The 25,016-nt window shown below is 40.5% G+C and overlaps 1 protein-coding gene across 5 annotated transcripts in view; it reads left to right on the forward strand.

Moving 5' to 3' along the window:
- Positions 1–25,016, forward strand: part of cdkal1 (CDK5 regulatory subunit associated protein 1-like 1) — a 947,238-nt gene that overhangs the window by 578,645 nt on the left and 343,577 nt on the right. For all 5 annotated transcript variants that reach the window (XM_078539307.1, XM_078539304.1, XM_078539306.1 and 2 more), the window contains one exon: positions 24,660–24,805. In XM_078539307.1, the coding sequence (XP_078395433.1) occupies positions 24,660–24,805 (146 nt within the window). The remainder of the gene's footprint in view (positions 1–24,659; positions 24,806–25,016) is intronic.

Below are 25,016 nucleotides of genomic sequence, written 5' to 3' on the forward strand. Positions count from 1 at the left end.
ATACAGCCTGTGGAGTTTTACATGGCTTCTAGCACCTTTATGTACTATGGTGGGTGGGCTTTAAACCATGGACATTCCCAATTTAGTCCTTACAGTGGTGGCCTAACCTTTAACAAGTCCCTCAGTACAGAGTCCTGGACCTTGCAATGTGCCAGACTGCATTGCTCGGTTGTCGACAGCTCTTTGCACCGGAAGATCAACAAGTTTCAGGCAGACCAAAGAACACCTTTCACTAAGCTGATGTTCCTCTACAGCAATTGATGTTTGTCTCAGTGCAACTTTGGGAACAGAGCACTGTATCCTGCATTAAGTAGCTACTCAGGATGAACCTCAACAAAAACCACCATCTGTTTCCTGACCTTCTTTGCATGACAGTCTCTTCTCCCAGCCGCCTTGAGGATAGTGTGTGGTGCTGCTGAGACTTGAGGCGTGCAAGAAAGACCTGATGGGGAGGGCCATTTTCACCACTAGTCAAGCTATGCCTTGGTGCTTTTTTGAAAGTTCTGGTAATTATCACATTGTTAAAACGATACTTGTGCTTGTAATGACAAGATGTAACTTTCTGTGGTGAGTTTAGTTCGTATCTACTACACAAATACAGCAACTTCATACCATTCAATGCATTATGATGATGAAGCAGACAGCGAGACACCATCGTGCAAGGACAAGATGGTACTCAATCATGATAACCTCCATAGCTGAATAGCCAGTTAACTCCCAATCTAAAAGCTTCTGTATGACAGGTGGTCATTTGGTCAGGTTGTTGGAGACAATTTACTTTTGCACCCTATCAGAAATCAAGAGGTCGGGGGAAACTTGGGGAAGAGGACTAATAGGCTAGCAGGAACGCAGCAATTCTCTGCAGAGGAAAAATTGATATGCATTAATTTTCTTTTTAATTTGGGTTTAGCTGTAATAACATATACGACTTAAACATTGGGACCATTACATGATAGCAGCAAATATGATTGTCTTAGACGTTTTCCAAAGAGAAACTATTTCTGTGAACATTTCTTCAGCCTTTGAGCTTTCCTCAACTGATTAAAAGAGTAGTACTTTCAAAGGTGCATTGCATTCTTTTGAACAGCTTAGAGGACCTTTAAATTAATTAATTCCTGCATAATGGTAGCTCACCACCACCTTCTCAAGGGCAACGAGGGATGGGCAATAAATGCTGGCCCAGCCAGCGAAGCCCACATCCCGTGAAAGAATATAAAAGAAAGGCTTACAGTTGCATTTACACCGCAAAGGCCAAAGAGCTTAAGGTAGCTTTATACATTTTGAAGTTGTTATTGAATACATTTGTAAACTGCTGTAGTTACCGCAGTATTAGATGATGTTATAATGTGCTCAGCTGATCAGCCTCTAACTATCCAAAACTAGGGCCTTGAATTATTGATAACAAGGCCACCTCAGTGAAGCATTCTTTTAACCATACCATAGCTAATGTTTTCATTGTAGTCAGGCTAAGGAAACTTTAGCCACACATTCCCACCCATTTGCAAGCTGACCCTTTTTACTAGTACATGGTAGAGGAAGTGATTGGCGCCCAGTGTGTATGTCATTCTATCTGCCATGGGTGGGGATGGGGGGAAGAGACACGGAGCTGTAGGAACCAGTTGAGTTGAGGGAAGCTAACATAAACCTGTGCAGAATTTCATTGTTTAAATTGTGAAATAATGTGCCCTACTGGTTGGAGGATAAATAAACTAAAATACTGGTAATCCATCTTTAAATGGATTGTAAAATAATAAGTCAGGAAATGGATGATGTTTCGCCCTTACTGTGTAATCCATCCTAAACTAGAAATAATTAATGAATGAAGGATATAGAATTCAATCTTGTACCCAAAAGGACATAAAGTTATTCAATAAAATGTTGAATAAATGAGTTAAAATGGAAGCTACTCTCTGCTGTTTAAATAAAATGCTATTTATGGCTAAATTGGTTTTCAGAGCTGTTTGTAATTTGAAGATATATATATATATATATATATAGAATTTAATGAGTTTTCCTGTGATCTATCATTTGCATATATATCTGGAGGACTAGAATACAAGGTGGTAGAAATCATATTTCAGTTGTACAAACCCTTTGTTGAGCCATATCTGGAATACTGAGAGTAGCTCTGGGCACTACACTTTAGGAAGGATATATTGGCCTTGGAAGGGAGTGCAGTTAGATTTACCAGAATAATACCTGGGCTCTACGGGCTAATTTATGAGGCGAGGTTACACATACCAGGGTTGTAATTCCCTGGGACGTAGAAGGTTAAGGGGTGACTTGATGCAAGCTTTCAAAATATTAAGGGTAACAGATAGGAAATATAGAAAAAAACTACTTCTCCTGGTTGGGGAATCTAGTACTGGGGATGTAGTCTAAAAATTGGAGCCAGACCTTTCCTGAGCTAAATTAAAAAACACTTCTAGATGCAATAGGTGGTAGAATTTGGAGCTCTCTTCCACAAACAGTAATTGATGCTAGATCAAATATTAATTTTAAATCTGAGATTGATGGACCTTTATTAATGGATGGTATTAAGGAATCTGGGGAAAGGCTAATAGATGAAGAAAGGTCACAGATCAGCCATAATCTCCTTGAATGGTGCAACAGGTTCAAGGGGCTAAATGGCCTCCTGTTCGTATTTTCCAATGCGTATAAATGCATCTAATATACAGTTATGAATAAAGTTCCAGCAAAGTTCTCATGCTTTCTTATGCTTGAGAATGGTTCTGGGGCTGAGGGACTTAAGTATTATGTATAGATTGGAGAAGCTGGGTTGCTCTCCTTGCAGAAGAGGTCAAGAGGAGATTTGGTCAAAGCTTTCAAATTCAAGAGAAGTCTAGATAGAACAGCAAGAGAGAAATGGTTCCCTTTGGAGGAAGCATTGAAACCAGAGGACACAAATTTAAGATGATCAGTTAAAGAATCAAAGCAACATGAGGAAAACCTTTTTTACGCAGTGAGTGGTTAGGACCTGGAATGCACTGGCTGAAAGGTAGATTCAGTCATAGCTTTTGGAAGGAAATTGGATAAGCACCTAAAAGAAAAGAAATGCTGGGCTATGTGGAAGGGCAGGGGGAGTGAGAATAGCTAAATTGCTTTGCAAAGAGCCAACATGGACTCAAGGGCCATGCACCCTCCAGTATCCATTCTGTGATTCTTTACAATGAACACCACCATGATCATAAACCAGGACAGTGAATCAACAGTCAAAATTGATCTTCAGATATAAGACAATTGGAAGATGTGAGAACTGTGGTGTCCCCCAAATCAATCTGGTTAGCATCCATAAAAGGGAGGATCCCGGGTAAGAGCTCAATGGCAACCTGTTAATTTCCCTGTTAATTTCAGCATCATAACAACGGTTTATTTTAATGGTTAGAATAATGCTATATTTGCAATGCTGCATCAAGGCGTACAGACAGTGTTAGACATTCTCTTCTGTTTTGTGTCGGGGTCTCCTGTAAGTGACTTGCAATACCATCTGCTGCATACAACAAATCCCGGAGCATTATTTAAATTTCAGTACTAGATTGCTGTATTTTATAAGGCCACTATTAATTGTGTCACCTCTCCTTTATGAGTTCTGTGCAAAACAATGCCAATAGAGGATTTTATTGAGTAGAGCCTTCACAACTAATTGAGGTATTTATTCAAATTGTTGCCATTGGCTACAGGAGACAGGAGTTATCAGATGCATCTTAACTACACTTCATGAATATTGCTGCTTAATTAAACTGTCAGTTATTTTCCATCTTATGGCTGTAATTACTCTTGTGGCTATTATAACCTAATCAGAAATAATTTCTCTCTCCCTTGGGATTTTTTTAATGTTTAATTTAGCTGGTGATCAGACCTTGCTTGCTTTTATTCTCGGTGATCCTTGGAAGATGCCAAAACCATTTCCATCACTTTCCACAATAGGAACATAGGAGAAGGTCATTTAGCCCCTTGAACCTGCTCTGCCATTTAACTAGATCATGGCTGATTGTCTACCTCAATGCCATTTTCCTGCGCCATTCCCATATCCCTTGATGTCATTAGTATCTACTGTCTTGAACATATTCAATTACTGAGCTTCCACAGCCCTCTAGGATAGAGAATTCCAAACATTCACTACCCTCTGAGTGAAAAAATTCTTGTTTATCTTAGTCCTCAATACCTTGCTGCTTATTCTGAGACTGTGTATCCTGCTTCTAGACTCTCAGCCAGGAGAAACATCCTTTCTGTAACTACCAATGCTCCTCCAAATTTCTAACCATTTATTGAGTTGCTGCAGCAAAGCACAAACAGCTGTATCCAGTGCAGCATATAGTTATTTGTGTTTTTTCACACATGTTGTGTTTTAGTTTGGGGGAAAGATATAGTGCTGTTAGGTGTTTAGCAATAGCCCAGGAAAATATAAAACAAAAATACAATTTTTAAAAAATATACCTTTTTGTTTAAAGTTTCTCACTTTAAGAACACAATCACATGAATAGTGAATAAAATAATACGTATGGTGATCAAAGGTGTACCAAAAGTTGGAATCACTACAGTATATTGCATCAAAAATAATTGGATGAATTGAATCCCTGCCCAGAGGTTGAGCCCCCAATACAGCTGGGGATTTAAGAAATCAATGTGATTGCTAAAATTTGGCTCTTGCAAAGGCAGCTCCCTTCCTCTCTCCTTTTGTATAAAACCTCAGTGTGGCCAATTAAAGGAGAAATATAGGAGTTCTCAAACCCTCCCTGGCAGGGGTTATCTTTCTTGTTTTCTTCAAAAGAAACAATCATGAATTTTATTTTATTAATGGAGCTGAATGGAACCTTTATTTTAAATATGGTATGCCAGTTTTATCAATTTTGGGTTCCTCTCAAATCAGTTGTCAGGGATGTGTTTTTACGTTGTTAAGTGTATGCTGTTGCTTCAATGTATGTTATTTCAAAAGTGTTGCAGTACTTATACCCTATTTCAGTTGAAGGAGATGGTCAGTGACAAGTGACCAGTATCTGACAGACATCAGATTAGTCAAATTCTTGCCCTGCCCTTAGGAATTCAAGTCAGAGGAATGATTTATGAATTGGATCAATGAAAATCACAAATGGTTACCAGCCTGTCCTTTGGGAGATATTTCTAGGAATGTCCTGGATAGGAAAGAATTCAAGTATGCAAATTATTGAAAAGGAAAGAATTATGTTACACTGTGCACAGATCTTAGACTGAACTTGCAACAAAATGTCACAGCACAATAGCAAGTTTTTGAAATAATTACAGGCAATTAACCTTCTACCCATTTTTGAACACTGTATTGTCACATGTCCCATTTACTTTAAAGTAAATATTGAGAAATGCAACATTCATGGAGGTGTGTGTATTTTTAAAAAGAAAATTAAAAATATTGAATTAAGAAATTTGTTGTTTGGGGAGCATTATTTTGTGATCCTGTAGCTCAGTTCTAATGGTTGTAGCAGATATTGCAAAATTACAAGCTTTCACTTTCATCTGGGATTCTCTGAATAATGAGGTTCCTCTCGCAGGTGGCTGTAATTACAGCTTGACAAATTTGCATCAACACCCTCCATTATATATACAGATGTCAGAATTTATAACAGAAATATAAAAATAAGGGCAGTAAATATTACTTAAAAATTGGGATGAAATTTTATTTGCAGGCCCTGACCCAATTTTCTGTCACCATTAATCCTGTTTCAATGAACGATTGCACTTGGCTTTGACTCCCACGGGCGATCAAATAGTTATGTAATAATAATCTTAGACCCCTGTGCCTTTCTTATCAACTTCTTCCATTATAAATTCCTACGGTCACATTTATAAAGAAAACTCCCTATGTAAACTTGTTGCAATATACATAATGGGCTTGTGGAATAAATAAAAAGACAGAATGTATGTGCTTTCAAAATGGGGACTCTGCACCCTGTTCCAGTTATACCTGGCTTCAGCTGAAGATTAAACTTGACCTTAATTTCTCATGCATGCAGGGGATTGAGTAGTTTATTTAAAAATTATTGAAATTCATGGCATTATTTGATTAATTTTGTTTCTAACACCCTCTCATTGACTGGAAACTTAAATAGTCAGCAGTAATACTTATTATAGGAAAATACAGTGCTGTGAATTATTGGCCTATTGGCCTGATATCTATAGCACAATAAACCTTGGAGTCCTGTATAGCTAAAATTCAACAGCATTTATTGAATGGCAATAATTCTACATTAGCATCGATTAATAGAAGGCAAGTTTAATGTTTGACAAATTTCCTTTCAATTCTTTGAGGATATAACAGAATTGGCGATTAAAGGTAATGTGGTTGCTGTTATGCACCTTGACTTACAAAATGTATTAAATTAGATGCCTCAGATTAGACATGTGAATAAAATGAAAGCTCTAGGGATAAAGGAGAATAGAGTAAATTAGATAGTAACTTGTCAAAATAATCAGCAAAGGATAGTGATCAATGGTCAGAGTTCTGCTTGGATCGTTATGATAGCAGTGTTCCTCAGGACTCAGGCCTGGTACTTCTGTTGATTTTAGTATTTGTACATGATCATGATGAAGTTATTAGAAGTGCAACATGAGTGTGGAGATGATGTGTGGGAAAATGGGATGCTCACAAGAAAGGGACAACTTTCAGAGAGATGTAGAGGAACCTATTTATGGTTTGGGTAAATGATATATGACACACAATGTTGGAAATACATGGCTATGAATATATTGGTACAAAAATATACCTGAGATAAACTCCAGAACACCTGTGTTGTTGCAATGGTGTGACACATTTAAGGCCTTTTTTATATGCTACAAAAAGCAATTACAATTTCTCTTTGGTAGGCAAAGCATAGTCCAGTATACCTTTAGTCAACTGTTTTGCATATAGGCAACACAGCTGTACAAAGTTCCATAGGAGAAAACTTACTGAGGAGACAGTTAAAAATGTACATTAACTTGTTTTTAGCATTATGGTCCAGATTTCTCTTTACCAATGAGATTAAAGGATTGAGAAATAAACAAAGGAAAAACTGAAAATGAGGGTGAATTAGAGTGGGAGAACTCAATATCCAATTAGGCATGGAAAGAGAAATAAAGAGATGGAAAGGAAAATTGGATTAAGAGAGAAAAATGAGAGGAAAAGTAAAATTTTTAAAAAAACTTTTAAAAAAGTTTCCAACAATAATTCATTGCCTAAAGGGATGAGAATCAGATAATAAAGCAGTCCATGCCTGCATGCATCAAGACCTGGACAACATTAGGCTTGGGGTTGCTAAGTGGCAAGAAACATTCATGCCATTCAAGTGCCAGGCAATAACCATCTCCAACAAGAGAGAATCTAGCCACCTATCCTTAACATTCAACGGCATTACCATCACGTTAAACATTCACCCTGACTTCTACTGACATACATTGGCTGTAGTGTGTACCATCTACCAGATGCACTGCAGTAACTTGACAAGGCTTCTTCAACAACACCTTCCAAACCTGCCACCTCTACCACCTAGGAGGAAAAAGGCACAAACTCATGAGAACATCATCACCTGCAAGTTTCCCTCTAAGTCGCATACCACCCTGACTTGGAATTATATTGCCGTTATTTCATTGTCACTTGCTCAAAATCCTGAAACTCTCCTACCTAATGGCACTTTTGGTATACCTACACTACATGGACTGTAGTGGTTCAAGAAGCCAGCTCATCACTACCATCTCAGGGGTGTCAATATATACTGTCATCTCAGGGATGGCAATTTATACTGATCTTGACAAAAGACAAAAAAGAGACTCCGCAGACTTTTAATTGTTCACTTTCTGGACAACAGAAGTTGATCTGCAATCATTAACAATTATCACACCATTAAACAGGTACTTACACTTAATTATTAGACAATTTTTGTGATGCATTTAATGGAAAATTTATGTGCAAATGCAAACTTTATGAAAATCACAGAGAGGTTAAGGGTGAGATGCTGTTTTCACGAAGCTAACGACAGATGCCACAAATCGGCCAATTACTTGCGGCAATTTTCAATTTATAGGCAATTTCTATCTCAGCACAAGTTGTGGCCAATTGGTACATTAATAACACCACATATTATTCACAAACCTTTAAATTTCAGCAAATTCTGAGCCTATATGTTTTAAAATAGTTCACTAGCCTTTATTGTTTGCCAGTATTTTATTTGTTCCTTTCTAAAATTGTTTTGCTAGTTAAACCCAATTTTCTCCTGGTCATGAATATTCAGTTTTTTTTAACCAGGAAAAGCACATATTTATTCAGTTTTCATCTGACTTTTTTTTCCCAACCTGAATTCAAAGCATAATGAAACCAAACAGTAGATAAGTAGATGAACAGAATTTTATTTTAATTTGTTCTTAGGATGTGGGCTGTGCAAGCCTGGCCACATTTATTGCCCATCCCTAGCTGTTCTGAAAAAGTGCTGTTGTGCCATTTCCCTTGAACCGATGCAGTACTTGTGGTGAATGTTTCTACAGTACTCTACAAAACCCCAAGGGGAGGGCCCACTATCCGTGGTTAACTAAAACAGTTAAAGACAATATCAAACTTAAAGAAAAAGCATACAATTACGTAAAGACATGTGGCTGGTCAGAAGATTGGAAAGAATATAAAAAAACAGCAAAGAATGACAATAAGGGAAAAATTAGAGTACAAGAGAAAGCTAACTAGAAATATAATGGCAGATAGGAAGAGTTTCTATAGATAGCTAAATAAGAAAAGAGTTAACAAAGTGAGCATTGGCCCTATAGAGAGTGCATCTGGGGAATTGATAATGGAAAGTAGGGAGTTGGCGGATGAATTAAACAGGTATTTTGCTTCGATCTTCACTATAGAGGACACAAGTAACATCCCGGAAATAGCTGTAAATCAGGAAATGGAAGGGAGGTGGGGGTGGGGGAGAGGGGGTGGGATAATACAATCACCAGGGAAGTGGTATTGAGTAAATTGTTGGGGCTGCGGGCTGACAAATCCCCAGGTCCAGGTGGACTTCATCCTGAGGTGTTGAAAGAAGTGGCTAGTGAGATAGTTGATGCATTGGTATTAATTTTCCAAAATTCCCTAGATTCAGGGAAGGTTCTGTTAGATTGGCTATTTATAACATCTTTATTCAAAAAGGGAGGGAGACGGAAAGCAGGAAAATATAGGCCAGTTAGCCTAACATCTGTCATAGGGAAAATGTTGAAAGCTATTATTAAAGATGTTATAGCAGAGTACTTCGAAAAGTTCAAGACAATCAGGCAGAGTCAACATGATTTTGTAAAAGGGAAATTATATTTAACCAATTTATTGGAGTTCTTTCAAGGAGTCGCATGTGTTGTGGATAAAGGGGAACTGGTGGATGTACTGTGCTTAGGTTTCCTGAAGCCATTTGATAAAGTGCCACATCAAAGTGTCATGAGAGTATAATAATTTTCATAATATTTTTATGGTTTATTGTAAGGTAGATTCATGGGGTAAGTATAGGTAGTTCTGTCTGTGTGTGAGTTAATTACATTTGGAGTCAAGGAAACTGCATGCGTTGACTCATCAAAAGAAGCTAGTTGCTTGATATGCTGATGAGTAAACATGGATGTAGGCTTAGCATGTAAGGTGTGAAAGGAATTTGCATTTTAGATGGATGAGAGATTTGGATTTCAAAGGTATTTTAGTTTGGTTACAACTAGCCAGATAAGTAAGGCTAAGGAATGTGCTTATTTATCCCAAGGGTTACTCAATAAATAGTAGCAACATGAACGTTATGATGAAGATACAGTTTCAAAGACAGATGAAACAATAGAATTTACATATCAAGAAGAGAGAAACATATATAAAGGAGAATGAGGCTATGTGTCAGGGGTAGGCATTGTAAGATCTAACAGAAGTGTGTGAAATAGCCTTAATGAAGTTTCCAGTGTCTGCTGAAACTGAAGCTGGAGAAAAGTCATTTGGAATTCCACTGTCCACGGTTTTGCGTTAATTCGCTGGACCTGTTTAGAAACTAAAATCTGTGTTTGGACCATTGTCTTAAAGGGGGTGTAACTGGGAGTCAGGTTAATTAGGAATTTTAGGAGTTATTATAGTAGTAATTTGTGGTCTTATGCATGTGCTTGACATCTTTTATATTGTTAATAAATATTTTAATTTGATTTGTTAAAATATTTAAAACTCTTGGTGGACTTACTACTTCTGAATTAAATTTACGCATCTCGAAATAAATATAAATTGCAAAGCCATTGTGATAGCGCGGTCAAGTTTCCCTTGTGGATTTGGTCCGCCTGGCACACATCATCTGCTACGTCATAACAAAAGGTTATTGCAGAAAATAAAAGCTCATGGTGTAGGAGGTAACATATTGGCATGGATAGAAGATTGGTTGGTTAACAGGAAGCAGAGAGTTGGCATAAATGGGTCTTTTTCAGGATCAGTGCTGTGTCCTTAACTTTGTACAATTTATATAAATGAGTTGGATGAAGGGACCGAAAGAATGGTTGCTAAATGTGCTGACGACACAAAGATAAGTAGGAAAGTAAATTAATAAGAGGACGTAAGGAGGCTACAGTGATATAGATAGGTTAAGTGAGTGGGCAAAGATCTGGCAAATGGAGTATAATTTGGGCAAATGTGAAATCGTTCCTTTTGGCAGGAAGAATTAAAAAAAGCTTATTAACTAAATGGTGAAAGTTTGCAGAGCTCTAAGATTCAGAACAATCTGGGTATCCTGGTGCCTGAATCACAAAAGATTAGTATGCAGGTACAACAAGTAATTATGAAAGCTAATGGAATGTTATTGTTTATTGTGAGGGGAATTGATTACAAAAGTAGGGAGGTTATGCTTCAGTTGTACAGGGCACTGGCTGAGTGCATATCTGTATACTTGAGTACAGTACTGGTCTCCATATTTAAGGAAAGATGTATATGCCTTAAAAGCAGCTCAGAGAAGGTTTCATATACTAATACCAGGAATAGGCAGGTTGTCATATGAAGAAAGGCTGGACAGGTTAGGCTTAAATCCACTAGAATTTAGAAGAGTAAGAGGGCCACTTATTGAAACCTTTAAGATCCTGAGGGGTCTTGACAGGGTGGATGTGGAGAGGATGTTTCCTCTTGTTGGAGAATCTAGAAGTAGGGGTCGCTGTTTAAAAATAAGGGGTCGCTCGTTTAAGACAGAGATGAGAAATTTTTTCTCTCAGAGTCTTTGGAGCTCTCTTCCTCAAAAGGTGGTGGAAGCAGAGTCTTTGAATATTTTTAAGGCAGATTCTTAATTAACAAAGGAGTGAAAGGTTATTGGAAGTAGGCAGGAATGTGGGATTGAAGTTACATTCAGACCAGCCATGATTTTATTGGATGGCAGAGCAGGCTCGAAGGGCTGAGTGGCCTACACCATCTCCTAATTCGTATATTCATATGTTGATTGCACTTATTATTGGTGATGGATGAGGTAGGTAATGATTCTCGTGGCTGAGGCACTGATCAAGTAAACTACACTAATCCTGAATGTTGCATGCTTTTTAAATGTTGTTGCAGCTCCATCTCATTTCTGACAAACTCTGAGGGATCAGGAGGTGAGCTGCACAAAGCAGAGCTTCCAGCCTCTGCCCTTCTCTTGTAGTCACTGTGTTGATGTGGCTGACCTAATTATACTTCTGGTCAATGGTGAACCTCAGCTGTCGATGCCAGGAAACTTGGCAGTGATGTCAACGAAGGTCAGGAGATTGTTTGAGATTTTCATTAGTTGGCAATTAATACAAAGTTATCTGTCATTTGTCAGCCCAAGCATGACTGTTATCTAAGCCCTGCTTTAGAGTGCCATTGGCTGTTTCATTGTCAGAGGTTTGAAGTGAGTGAGTGTTGAACACTGGAATTGTCAGTGAGCAGTCTGATTTTGGTGTGGGGTGGAATGGTTGGACTAAGGGTATTTTCCTGAGGAAGTACTACAGTGATGTCATGGGACACAGTGATTTGAGCTTTCACAGCGACAGGCTTTCTTTCTTTGCGTCAACTATGACTCCAGCGACTGGACAGTTCTAAAAAATTCATTCATGGGATGTGGGCTTCACTGGCTAGGCCAGCATTTATTGCCCATACCTAGGTGGTGAGCTGCCTTCTTGAACCGCCGCAGTCCATGTGGTGTAGGTACACCCACAGTGCTGTTAGGAAGGGAGTTCCAGGATTTTGACCCAGCGACAGTGAAGGAATGGTGATATATTTCCAAGTCAGGAATGTGAGTTACTTGGAAGGAACCTCCAGGTGGTGGTGTTATCTGCTGCCCTTGTCCTTCTAGGTAGCAGTGGTCGTGGGTTTGGAAGGATTTGGCAGGGGAGGTGCTTTTTGGCCACCCAGACAGTGTCCAGTCCATCAAAGCTGATTTTGCCGGAGTTTTGCTTGAAACCTGTGGAGGAGGCTCCATGAAGGACACTAGCATTTGTTCAATGGTCTGCCCATTAAATCCGGAAGGTGTGGTGGAGGCATTGCTGATGGAATTTCTCTTGCGCTCATCTGTGTCGCTGATGCACAGTCTGGGTCTCACTGTAGTACAAGGGTGTTGTGGCAACAATTGCTCTGTACACTAGGACATTTGTTGACTTGCAGAAAGCCTTTGCTGTCAAACACACACACTGCTGTAGCTTGTAGAAGACTGAACTGGTGCAGCTAATCCGGTGTTGGATCAGCTGCACCACCTGAAAGCCACCATAAACGAGGATTAAGGATATGACTAGGTACGGAACCAAGTGTTTCAACCATAACCCAAACTGCGTGCTAATGAGCAAGCAATTTCTTAGTAGTGTCACTTGATGAAATTACGATGATTTCTTCCATCATTTTACTGATGATTGGGAGGAGGCCGATAGGGTGGTAAATGTTTGAGTTACATTTATTCTGTTTTTTGCATAGGGCATACCTGGGAAACCTTCCATATGTTGTGTTTTAGCTGTACTAGGACAACTTGACTAGGAGAGAGTTTCTAAGTCGATAGCTGTTCTAAAACTCTATAAAGCTTAGGATTGTGTGGAGAATCTTAAGCCACACTTAAACAAGTGGAAAGGATTCAGAAAAAGAAAGATTTTTATTCCATTATTTAGCTATGAAGAGCTGGGGGAGGAACAATTCTTGGTAAAATAACAATAGTAGCCTTAGCTAGACTAACATATGAGATGTTGTAATTGGCCTTAGTGCCCCTGGACTAAGCTGGGGTAAATCAGCCAAGGTCCCTGAGCTGTTGTCTTGTTACCCATGTTGGAAAGAGCTTATGTGCTCAGCGGGTGACAACAGAGTCAAGCTCAGCGACGCCCTCCATAATCAAATAGGGTGTTGATACCCACAAATAAGAGAGGTTTACTAATGATAGAGTCACTAACTAAAGGATAATGTAGTCCTATTAAATCATTGGAGATTATTCCTTCTTCTGACACTAAACCTAAACATTGTTTCTTTAAATGTACCAGACTGCCACTGTATTCCTTTGAGTTTTCCTGGGCACATGATTCATTTTTTTACCAGTGTAGATAATTAATTACTTCTTACTTCCATGTGTTTCTGCTTTAAGAGTGCCATGTTGGAGTTTGCTTTGTAAAAATGAAAGATGGATATTAGATTTTAATAAATTAATTACTATTTGAGAATTTTGAGAACATTTATCATTAAGTTAGAGATGGCTGCTGATTCTCCCTCAGGAATCTTAGTACAGGCTGTTCTCACACCGGACATTCAGCCCTGTGAAAGGTGAACACAGATCCTTACAATTGCGATGAACTTCAGTTAATTGAAGCAGAAATTTCCTGTGACACAACAGCATTGTTTCACAGTTAGAACACACCTGATTTATCACATCAGCAGTTTTGCTTTTGTTAGACTACTGAGCCAAACTTTAATTTGTAGAATCACCAAAATTCCCCTTCCTTTGATTTTAAAGCCTAATCAGAACAGTTGACTATCAAAAAAGGATTAGTTTAATACAAACACTAAAGCAAAATACTGCGGATGTTTGAAGTCTGAAATAAAAACAGAAAATGCTGCAGGAGAAACATAGTTAACACTTTGGGTCAATGACCTTTATATTTCTCTGTACAAATGATACCTAACCTGCTAAGTATTTCCAGCATTTTATGTTTTTATTTCAGTTTGTGGTCAGTTGGCAGTGAGCTCCAAGCAAGGTCCAACAAATTATCTATGGCCGGAATTTTTCGGATTGTGGGGTTTCCCACCTTGCCCTCGCTACCTGCAAACCTGCCAGCGGGGGACCTTAAAATTCTCCCCTATGTTTTGTAAAGATTTGTTCGACTTTCATGAGAAAATACTTGCTTTCTTTGAAATTAATTTCAGTAGATTATGCATTTTTGTTAGGAAATTACATAATTATGTATTTACTTACATAACTTGAAGTCTTGTGCTTAGTATGTGTAGCATGCATGTCTAATTTTTTTAGCATGCCTAAGCCCCACTTACAAAGCATCCATTACACTTAGCTGGCTCAGATAACCATTATCAGTCAAGTTAAATATGCAGACATGCACAAATATAAATGGAAAAAAACCTACCGGTCATGAGTTAGCAAGCAACATAAACAAAGCCAATCAAGCCATCACAAATATTTTTCAACATTATCAGAAACTAGCAATCACCAAATTGGTCAAACTTTTTTTTCCAAACTACTTTTGGCTGTTTTACTTTCTCAGATCAGTATGTACAAGCATGAATTAATATTAATTAAATAACATAAAAATTGCATAATTCTGGAAAGGTCATCGGACTTGCCAATAAAATTAGTTACTTAATGTTAGAAATGCATGGAAGAAGTTTTCCCTGCGCAGGCCTGTCCTTTTCTCAGAAGATGAGAGGTTGAGTTTTGCTTCAGTACCAGAATACAAACTTCACTTAAGCTTTGGGTTCTGGGGATATTTTGCACCTGCTGACATTATGTATAGGAGAGAGATTCATATTTAGGAACTAATAAACAGAATATTCCAGTCGGCGTGCGGGGGCAGGCCCAACATGCCGAAGCATAAATGACGCCCGATGACACCGGGCATGCATCCTGACGTCATGGTGCGTCATCGCGATATTTAGTTCAGCGGGCAAAATTGGCTGCGCGCCTGCCGAAATATCAATGGCCTATTAAGAAGTTAATAAAGCACTTAAGAACACTGCCCGTCCAAACTTAAGGTTGGCAGGCAGGCGAAAAACCCAAGCAGCCTTCGATTTTTTCAGCAAACCTCATCCACGGGCGGGTTGAGGTTTCCTGAACCTTTTAATAGATAAATAAATTTTCATAAATTTCAAAACATGTCACATGAGGGGACATGTTTAAATAAATTTTTAATTCATTTATTCAATCCTTTTAATATCCATTCAATCCCCCTGAGGCAGCTCCGTGCCTCAGGGAGATTGCTGCGCTCTTTCACGCGCATGCGCAGAAGAGTGCTGGCCCTGACTCTCCCTCCTCCCCCTGCCCACGCAGGTAATGTTGAGCGCTACCAGCCGCGTATTACGCTGGGCAGGCCTTAATTGGCCCTCCTGCGTAAAATAGCGGCGCGCAGCCGATCGTGGATGCCAGTTGGCTCCGTGCCCACTCCTGCCCAGCCCGCCTGCCATAGGAAAAATCCTAGCCAATGTTTTCACCCTGCCACTGTGGAACTAAGATATCCAGGATGCACTGTAACAGCCCATGTCTCAGGACAACCATGAAAATCTACATACAACTGTCAAGTTAAAGTGGCAAGAGAAAATACCACCAAATTTAACAAGTGTACTTGTGCAGGTTGCATCATTACAAAATATTTGAGTTAATTTGTTTCAGTTGGGATGACCTTTTTGTTGCAGAAAGGGATTAATGATTGCACCAGAACAGGATGGCACATTTATAATTCAGTTTGATACTGAGCTTAAAAATTGGAGGCTGAATCACTGATTCAGATCCGGAACATAGCAAATGACCAGTAGTCGAGATGCTGACCACTAGAGTCTTTACAATGCGAGAGAAAAACCTCACTAGTGAAACGTTATCGTGGAGAGAAGAAAGTATCCTTCACTCTCAAAATGGTTTTTCTTTTTTTTATTCTTTCATGGGATGTGGGCATCGCTGGCAAGGCCAGCATTTGTTGCCCATCCCTAACTGCCCTTGAACTGAGTGGCTTGCCACACCATTTCAGATAGCTGTTTAGAGTGAACCACATTGCTCTGGACCTGGAGTCACATATGGGCCAGACCAGGTAAGGATAGCAGATTTCCTTCCCTAAGGGACAATAGTGAATCAGATTGGTTTTTTACAACAATCAACAATGGTTTAATGGCCCTTATTACTGAGACTAGCTTTTCAATTCAAGATTAATAATTGAATTTAAATTGCACCAGCTACCAAAGAAATAATGGAGAATAACAGTTTTAGGGAAGAAGGGTAGAATTTATAAAATAAATGAAGTACTTGCGTCATTCACAAATATTGAAATTCCCAATAGAAACTAGAATAAAACACATACTTTATAGTAATTGTAAACATGAGTTTTGGGGAAGAAAAAGCAAACTATTTTTAGTGCTTGAAGAAATGTTATTTATTGGTGTCAGTCATTTTTAAATTATAAATATGAGGCTTGTGTCTTGTTTATTGGTCCAGAATGTAGTATTTTTTGTTCTTTGATATTTTGACTCAGTAAATTTGCTATACTAGTGATGAGTAAACTGCTGCAATGTTCAGGCTGCAGAGAGGCAGTAGTTACAACAAGAAATGGTGCAGCAAGCCCTGGACTATTTGGTAACAATCCTACAGAGCTTCTTCTAACATTATATTAGTGCTTTCATTTTTATGTTGCCTGAAATCACCTACAAATCACTGAATATTATCTGAACCAGCAGATGTTACGATTGACAAGAAGATGAAAGATAAATCCTTACATTAAAAAAATCTTATGGCTGTATGAATGTGGTGCCACAGAGTCCCTTCCACCTATCAGATGGTAGAATCAGTCAGCAGTACCCTTTCAATTGCATTTCAGAATTTCAGTGATAGCTAATCATTTGGTCCAGAATGACAGCAAATCTGTTGAAAGAAACAACTGACGCTCAAGCATGTGTGAGAGTGCTGGCAGTGGAATAATCCACAATATTATAAGTACAACAGCCTCCATTTCAGAGAAATCACTGCCTGGTATAAAACCTCAGGTGTGCCTGAATAATCCTTTACAACCTAAAAGTGTAAATATTGGGACTCATACAGAATTAGCGAAGCGCATCCCTCTAAATAAACAAAAAACCCTGTTACGGTCAAACCTGGGGTGAGAGAATAGGGGAGTAATTTCACCCTCCTCACGTGGTTGTAACATAAACAAAAACGTTGAAAAAGTTGTGAAATTACCGCTTGTAAAAGCCTAAATTGTCTTCTGGTTTAGCCTCAGAGATGAGACTATATCAGGTGGTCCTAGAGATGATCCTTCATCTGAGACTTCAGTTGAGTGGATAGTACATATCAATACGCATTTTCAGATTCTGCAGTAGAAACATTGACGGTTTGCCAGCATGTGCTGTTCTGTTTGGAGAACATGGGATTGAAATCTTTGGAGATTGTCTAAGGAAAGAAGACTTTGTAGGCAAAGGGTGGAATTTAATTGTTTGTGATGGGGGTCTCACCTGCCGGCTGGAGAACTGGTGGGAGTCTTGCGTCACTTCTGCTGGGGGAAGTGCACTATATTAATTCCCCATCAGGCACTTAAGTGGCCAGCGTTGGGCTCTCCTGGGGTCTAAGAATTCTGTGTCGGAAATCCACACCCTTGCTGAGAGCTGCCAGCCAATCAGAGGCCCAGGATCAACAAAGGACCCCAAGCCAAAGGTGTGAAGGCAGAATGGGGATCATGGAAGAGAGGATGGGGTCAGAGGCAAAGGCGGGATTGGCTCTCAACTAGCACTCCCGGTACCCCCTTCGCAATGTCAGCTTCCCCAATCAGGCATTGAATGCCTTTGAATGAGGGACCCCTCCAACACTTCCTTCCAAGCGGGAGACAGGTTTGCTTTTTGTGCTTCCCGGGGGGCGACTTGCCTGCCCGCCGTTGGTTGAGTACCATGATCCTTCCAGTCCACTAGCTTTTTCTCCCCGGACTTAATCAGGAGGCAGAAAGGTGGTGGGGCTACCACACTGCACCCCCTCACCTAATTAAATGCCCCTCCTGTCTCCAAACTCAGCTTCTGGGGGGCATTAAATTCTGCCGAAAATCTTAATGCCGGCCTGTCCTTTTGCGTCAGTGACTAAAGCCATGGGTATCCTTGTATAAGACCTAGGTAGCTTAAATAATAACAGCAGTCAGGACAGTAAAGCTTTGATAGTGCCAACAAAAGTTTAATAATTCAAATAAGCTGCCATAGGCAGTTCCAACAGTGAGAACCAATCTAAGAAGAGCATAACCATTGATGATTTAGCTGTGACTTAAGTTGTACTAAGCATAAAATAGAGCTGCAGCTTGATGGTGAGAAGATGTTACTGGATTGGGTCCAGAAAGCCTTCACAAGGTTTATACCTATACAAGAAAACACACAGGCTGTATTTCCTGGGCCGTAACTTCCGAGCTCCCCAGTGTCGTATTTGGGGGGTCCCCCAAAGATGCACTGGGGAATCCTGATGGGAAGGTCCCAGGTAAGGGTTTGCATGGCAAGTGCCCAGTTTCCTCTGGACAATTGCCCTGCAATGGGAACCTTTGGAAAATGTGATTTAAATTGCAAACTTCGGACGGTTGAGTGTGATACACCAATAGTTACCCAGAAAAAGTTTGAAGAATTACTTCTAACTTGTGGGTAACTATTGTACAGACTGGGTAACTACAGTACAGACCCGGATCGAACCCCCCGCCCCATGGGACTCCCCCCATACACCTGACCCCCAGGGGTCCACCCCCCTGACCCCCATGCAATACCCCCTATCCGTGCGGGACTCCTCCCCCCCCACTGTGGGCTGGACTCTCACCTCCCCCTGCCAAAGGCTGGAGCCAACCCAGCCCCCTTGCAGGCCTGACCGGACACCCCCCGCCACCCCACCCCCACCCGGCAAGAACTGCGGCTAATGCCGTAAAAAGAGGACGTGCCCTCCTTCACTTCGGAATTTTGACTTCGATGTTGGGCCCCAGGGACGCACTACGCTTCCTGGATTTCTCTCGGCCTGAGTCAGAAGGTCAGGCGGGATAGAATCGGAAGAAAAATCACAAATAATTGGGCACGGAGTGGCAATCCAATGCTGATTGCCATCTGGGGCAGTTACAGTCCCAGGTTTTTATCAAAACGACATCTCAGATTTAAAGCAAAAAATAGTCTTGCTTTTTTCACAGAATATTATAAGGACTGCCAGTAACTGATCTTTGCAGCCCTAGCTTTTGAATAATGCTAATCTCTCGTCACTGATATCTTTACACCAACCTCATAACCAAAAGGGTTCAGTGGTGGGGAACTGTACCAATTTCAGAAATTAACTAGCTGTGCTCTAAAAATAACTTACTCTCAGGACAAATAGATACTGCCAAATGCTAGTTACTCCGTCTTCCAAAAAAGGCCATTTAAACTTGAGCCTCATCAATGTTCCCTCTAATTTTTCCTTGCTGTGCATGGCCTGTTTGTTGTACTGTGTGATCCCTTTTAAGATTGCTGCACAGCTTTGCCGCTTGCAAGTTAGATAATGCTGGTTGTGCGCGGCCTATTGCCAGGCAGTATGTCCCAAATTTCTGCATGACTATGCACCCGCACAGCTTCAAGGGAACGTTGAGTCTCACCTTCCACACAAATTGAACTAGTTTGTGAAAAGATAAAGGTTTTAGATGATAGATATTGATATGATAACCTAGATGATTTGTCAAGAAGATCAGCTATAAGTATAGATCGAACAGATTAAATTTCAGAGCCATCAGAAAAAGATCACTCAAGTGGCAGTATAAGGACTTGCGCCCATGCTCTCGAGATACTGATCTCAGGTGTCCTGAATAAATGAAGCAGAGTTGTTGATCTTAGACTTGCTGTGTTGCCATGAATTTCAGCCAGAAAGTTCCACTATTTTTTAATTAGTTCTGTTTCATTGAGGAAAAGAAGAACAGCTTTTCTGTACCTAATATTCATTTAAGTGTTATGGAGATTCCAAGATCAAAAAATTGGAATGTTTTATTCTTTCTGCCTTTCCCACTGGGTTCTGCTGAAGGAGTTGACTCCTTGTTGGGTAGTAATTTCCCAGGTCCTGATTGCCCAATTTGCTGTTTCCTCACATGACAGCCTAGGAATAAGGAAGGGCGCACAGTAGCAGCAGTGTGCACCATCTACAAGATGCACTGCAGGAATTCACCAAGGCTCCTTCGACAGTACCTTTCAAACCCATGACCACTACCATCTAGAAGGTCAAGGACAGCAGGTAGATGGGAATACCACCACCTGGAAGTTTCCCTCCAAGTCACTTACTATCCTGACTTGGAAATATATCACCATTCCTTCACTGTCGCTGGGTTAAAATCCTGGAACTCCCTTCCTAAAAGCACTGTGGGTGTACCTACACCACATGGACTGCAGTGGTTCAAGAAGACAGCTCACCACCACCTTCTCAAGGGCAACTAGGGACAGGCAATAAATACTGGCCTAGCCAGTGAAGTCCACATCCCATGAATGAATAAAAAAAAATTAATAGAAGTCCTATGCAGGCATGGATCACAAATTGGGCATTTGGACACAGGTCACCAGACTCAACAGGGTTTTCTATGCATTAATTTTAACTTACAGAAGATTCCTTGGTCCATAGAGCCTCTAGCCCAAATTTCTAATATGCGATTTGGAAGAAGAGTCATATTGGACTTGAAACAATAACTCTCGTTTCTCTCTCCACAGATGCTGCCAGACCTGCTGAGTTTTTCCAGCACTTTCTGTTTTTATTTCTAGTATGCTGTCCTGGCAGTGAAGCAATGTATGGTTCCTAGTCTTTAGCAGGCAATTAACCACCGGGCTTCAAAACCAAACCTAATCCTGTCATCGACTAAAATCTACACTGAAGACTTTCAGCAGGATGCATTCAGATTATGGTCAAGAGTGGAAAACCTGTCTTAGTTCCACTCCTTCCTAATTGAGACTACTGGAGCATTCGCAACCAGCATCCCGCTTGAGATTGAGTGAACTTGATATTTAACATGCATTATTTTAACCAGCTGAGCTGCAGGGAAATATTTCCCCACTTTGGAAGTTGTTGTTATTGTGCAGCCAGAACTGAAAGCAAGTGCCTCATCTATTTGTATCCTGTGGAAACAAAATCTATGAAACATAAGGTAGCTCACTGATGGTCAGAAGATCCCATGTTGGTTGTAGGAGAAGAGAAAAATCTTGACAAAGCTGTCTTTTTTCTCTGTGAGCAGTTGCAATTTCATAGGTGATTTCCACGTATCTTTTTCAGCTTAGTAAAGCATGTGCCAGCCCGTCCCTTTTCATTAAATATTCCTGTTTCAACAAGCATATGAAGTTTGCACAGTTGTCCTAGAACAAGAAAAACTTGAATTTGTATAGCGCCTTTAACTCAGTAAAATAGCCCAAGGTGTTTCATAGGATTGTAATCAAACAAAAATTGACAGTAAGCCAAGTGGAGAAAAGATTTGTATTTATGCATATTTATACAGCACCTTTCACAACCTCAGGACCTCTCAAAGCACTTTGCTATATGTGGACCCTTGCTGTGTGCAAATTGGCTGCCAGACTTACTGCATTACAACAGTAACTGTTATTCACTGATTGCAATGTGGTAATGATCATATCACCTGTTGGTTGAGAGATGAATATTGGCAGAGCAGTAATCAGGAAATATGTGGATTGATAACCAAAAGCTTGGTCAAAGATTTAGGTTATTGAGGATCATCTTAAAATACAAAAGAGAGGTGGAGGTATTTATGAAGGAAATTGCAGAACTTGCAGCTTAGACAGCTGAAGTGAAGGCACAGTTGTTAATGATGGAGTGAAGGAAGTGGGGATGCACAAAAGGCCAAATTTGGAGGCATGCAGTGATCTCAGTGGGTTTTGGGGTTGGTTGCAGAAATAGGGAAAGGCAAAGCCGAGGAGGGCTAAGGTTTTTCAAATCAAAACATTAGTGAACCAGGAGCCAGTGGTGGAGTGGTTAAATCAGGATGTGCACGAGACCAGAATTGGAGGAGAACAGATATCTTGAACAGAACTGTTGAAGAGTCATATGGACTCGAAACATTAACTGTGTTCCTCTCCACAGATGCTTTCAGATCTGCTGAGTTTTTCCAGGTATTTTTCTTTTTGTTTTGGATTTCCAGCATCTGCAGTTTTTTGCTTTTAAATAAGACTGGAACCAGGAATGGGCAGTCCCACTCTGCTGGACTATGGAGTTGGAGGACGATGGTGTAGTCAGTCATGTAAAAGGCTGTAAGTAGGTCAAGAGATCATCAGAGTCACATAGGAAGTCATTGGTGGCTTTACACACCATATCGTCCCAAACCCGCTGCATTAAGGGACACACGCTGTTTTGATGGCGGGCAGGCTCCGAATCGCTTGCCACGAGTCGTCACCTTGCCGCTTCTTCACGCCAGGCACCACGTTTAAAGTACAGCCGCGCTCACTGCTTCCAACCCAGGATTGCAGCAAAGAAGACATGGCCACAAAAGGCAAGAAGACTGCAGCCCTTGAGTGCCTTTTGGAAGCTGTGGAGGCTAACTGTAATGTCCTCTACCCCCACTCTGGCCACAGGAGGGGCAGCTACATGACCACTCTAGCTTGGTAGGTGATAGCAGTTGTGGCCATTGCCAGTGTTGCACAGAAGAGGTTGGCCATCCAACACAGACAGAGGATGAATGATCTTATCGTGCAGCCAGGGTATGGCAACCATCTCATCACCCTAAACTCTCACACTCAAGCCCATCACACATTCGCTTGGGTCTCACTCACTGGCAGCACAATGGACATCACTACCCATTCTCACGTACATGTCCATCTGGCCTCATCTCCTCTGGAGACTGTCTCCTCAGTTCTCACCATCTTGAGGCCACTAGCACAGATCAACATGTGCTCCCACACACACCCTGGGATACCCTCCTTCCCCAGTACAGCCCTCACCCTGCAGCCTCTTCCCTTGCCTGAGGCCACTTCTCCCCCTTCCCCAAGCAAGACCTTGCCCTGCAGCTGTTGCAAAGCCATCCAAATATGGCTGACCTGGTAGATGGAGACCTACCTGTGAGCCCCCTGGAAAGTGATGTGGTGCTGTGTTTGAAGCCTGGCGCTGATGACTGTGAGTGCCGACCGAAGCAAGATAGGCAAACAAACCTTGAAGCCCCAAGCAAAGTGCAGCCCTGCCAAGTGCATGCCTTATATATGCTGTTGTGAAACACGCCAGCGGACGATCCAGCATATGGGGGAAGGGGTGGAGGGATGAGTTCGGTGGCTGGTCTTATTATGATGTGCTGATGTATTACAATGAGGTCCCTGACGTCCGATGGCGAGGAACGTGGCTCGACATCCAATGGTGGGAAATGCGGCCCACCATCAGTGGGCAGAGCGGACAATTGCAAACTGGTTTCACGATGTCATGAAATCGATTTTTGACCTTATCACCATATTGTCCGCTCACGCCACCAAACATGCCCGATGGACACGGAAAATCCTGGCCTTGGAATGTCAGTCTAGATTTTGTTCCTGGTCTCCGGAATAGGACTTGAACCTACAACCTTCCAACTCAGGTGTGTCGCTACCCAATGACGCACAGACAGGAAACTAAGGTAGATTGATTGGAACAGACTATCCCTCATTCTTTAAATATGCTTTCTTTCATGTTTGGAACTATCCACCCTCCCCAGCTTCCCATGGTCACAATAATAATTTGAAGCACAAGTAATATTCATGGTAGCTTTAGGTAAACTTTATAATTTGGCATAACAGTGTGCAAGTTATGGACTTTGATTTGGTGTGCAGTAGAATTATTTGTTTGTACTGTTAACTTGTCTTTTGAAACATTTTATAAAAATTCCAAAATAAAATGTGTTGTGACTTTGAAAGATTCACGTTGCCTGATGCAAGTGCCTTGCTTCTAGCATCAAGCCACTTAGGGAAAGAAACAGCCAGCTACTGTGACAAGGAACACCTATTTTGTCTGGTTCAAGGTGGATCAGATGCAAATCCAGTTTAAAAAGTGGAAGAAGGCTAATTAATAGCCTAAAAAGAAAACATTGAAAGATTTAAATGTGTGAGATGATGGAGCTTAGGCACCCTGACCACTGAGGAGGGTAGAAAATATACAGAAGCTGCACATGAGGAAAGAAAAGTAGAAAGAAAGTACCGTTAACAGTATTTGAAACCATAGGTTTATTTTGAGGGGCACTGATTTAGGTTAATTAATGAGTACCTCATGTTCAAAAAGAGCCACAGTGACCTTCAGAATAGTGTTGGCAAGAGAACTGCTGTGTTTAAATGTATGCTGCTTACTTAATAGTATTTGCCTGTTATGCCTGTGATAAACATAACAATTAATCATGCATTTATGACAGTCCTACGTAGCCTGACATTTTAAGGTGATAGTTACTCTACGTCATTATGGTTCTCCTATAGGTAATGTTCGGGGAGAAAGATTTTTAAAATGAACATGAGCTGTGTGGTATTTTGTGCATTTAAGACTAAAGATTTAATTGATGCACTACAGATGGAATTTACTGATTTTTTTTTCCTGCAGGAAATGGCAAAAATCCTCCTTCACCCTAGGGTGTATTCCTTCCTTCATGTGCCAGTTCAGACTGGATCTGATACTGTTCTTATGGACATGAAAAGAGAGTACTGCATAGCAGATTTTAAACGGGTAGCAGACTTCTTGAAGGAACAGTAAGTAACTTTGAATTTAGCCAATTGTCACCATCTTACTTCAAAGTCAAATAAGTTTCCTAAGTATCACCTTCACATTAGGATTTTATAAAGATTAAGTATCTGAATAAAAGTGATTGATGTGGTTTTTTTAACGACTCCTTGTTGTTAAATACTTGCTGTGTGTCTTTGCTCCATTACCATTGCATTTTAAATCTTTAAATACTAAAGT

Source organism: Cetorhinus maximus, chromosome 3, assembly GCF_964194155.1.
Source record: "Cetorhinus maximus chromosome 3, sCetMax3.hap1.1, whole genome shotgun sequence".
In the NCBI taxonomy this organism is placed as follows: domain Eukaryota; kingdom Metazoa; phylum Chordata; class Chondrichthyes; order Lamniformes; family Cetorhinidae; genus Cetorhinus; species Cetorhinus maximus.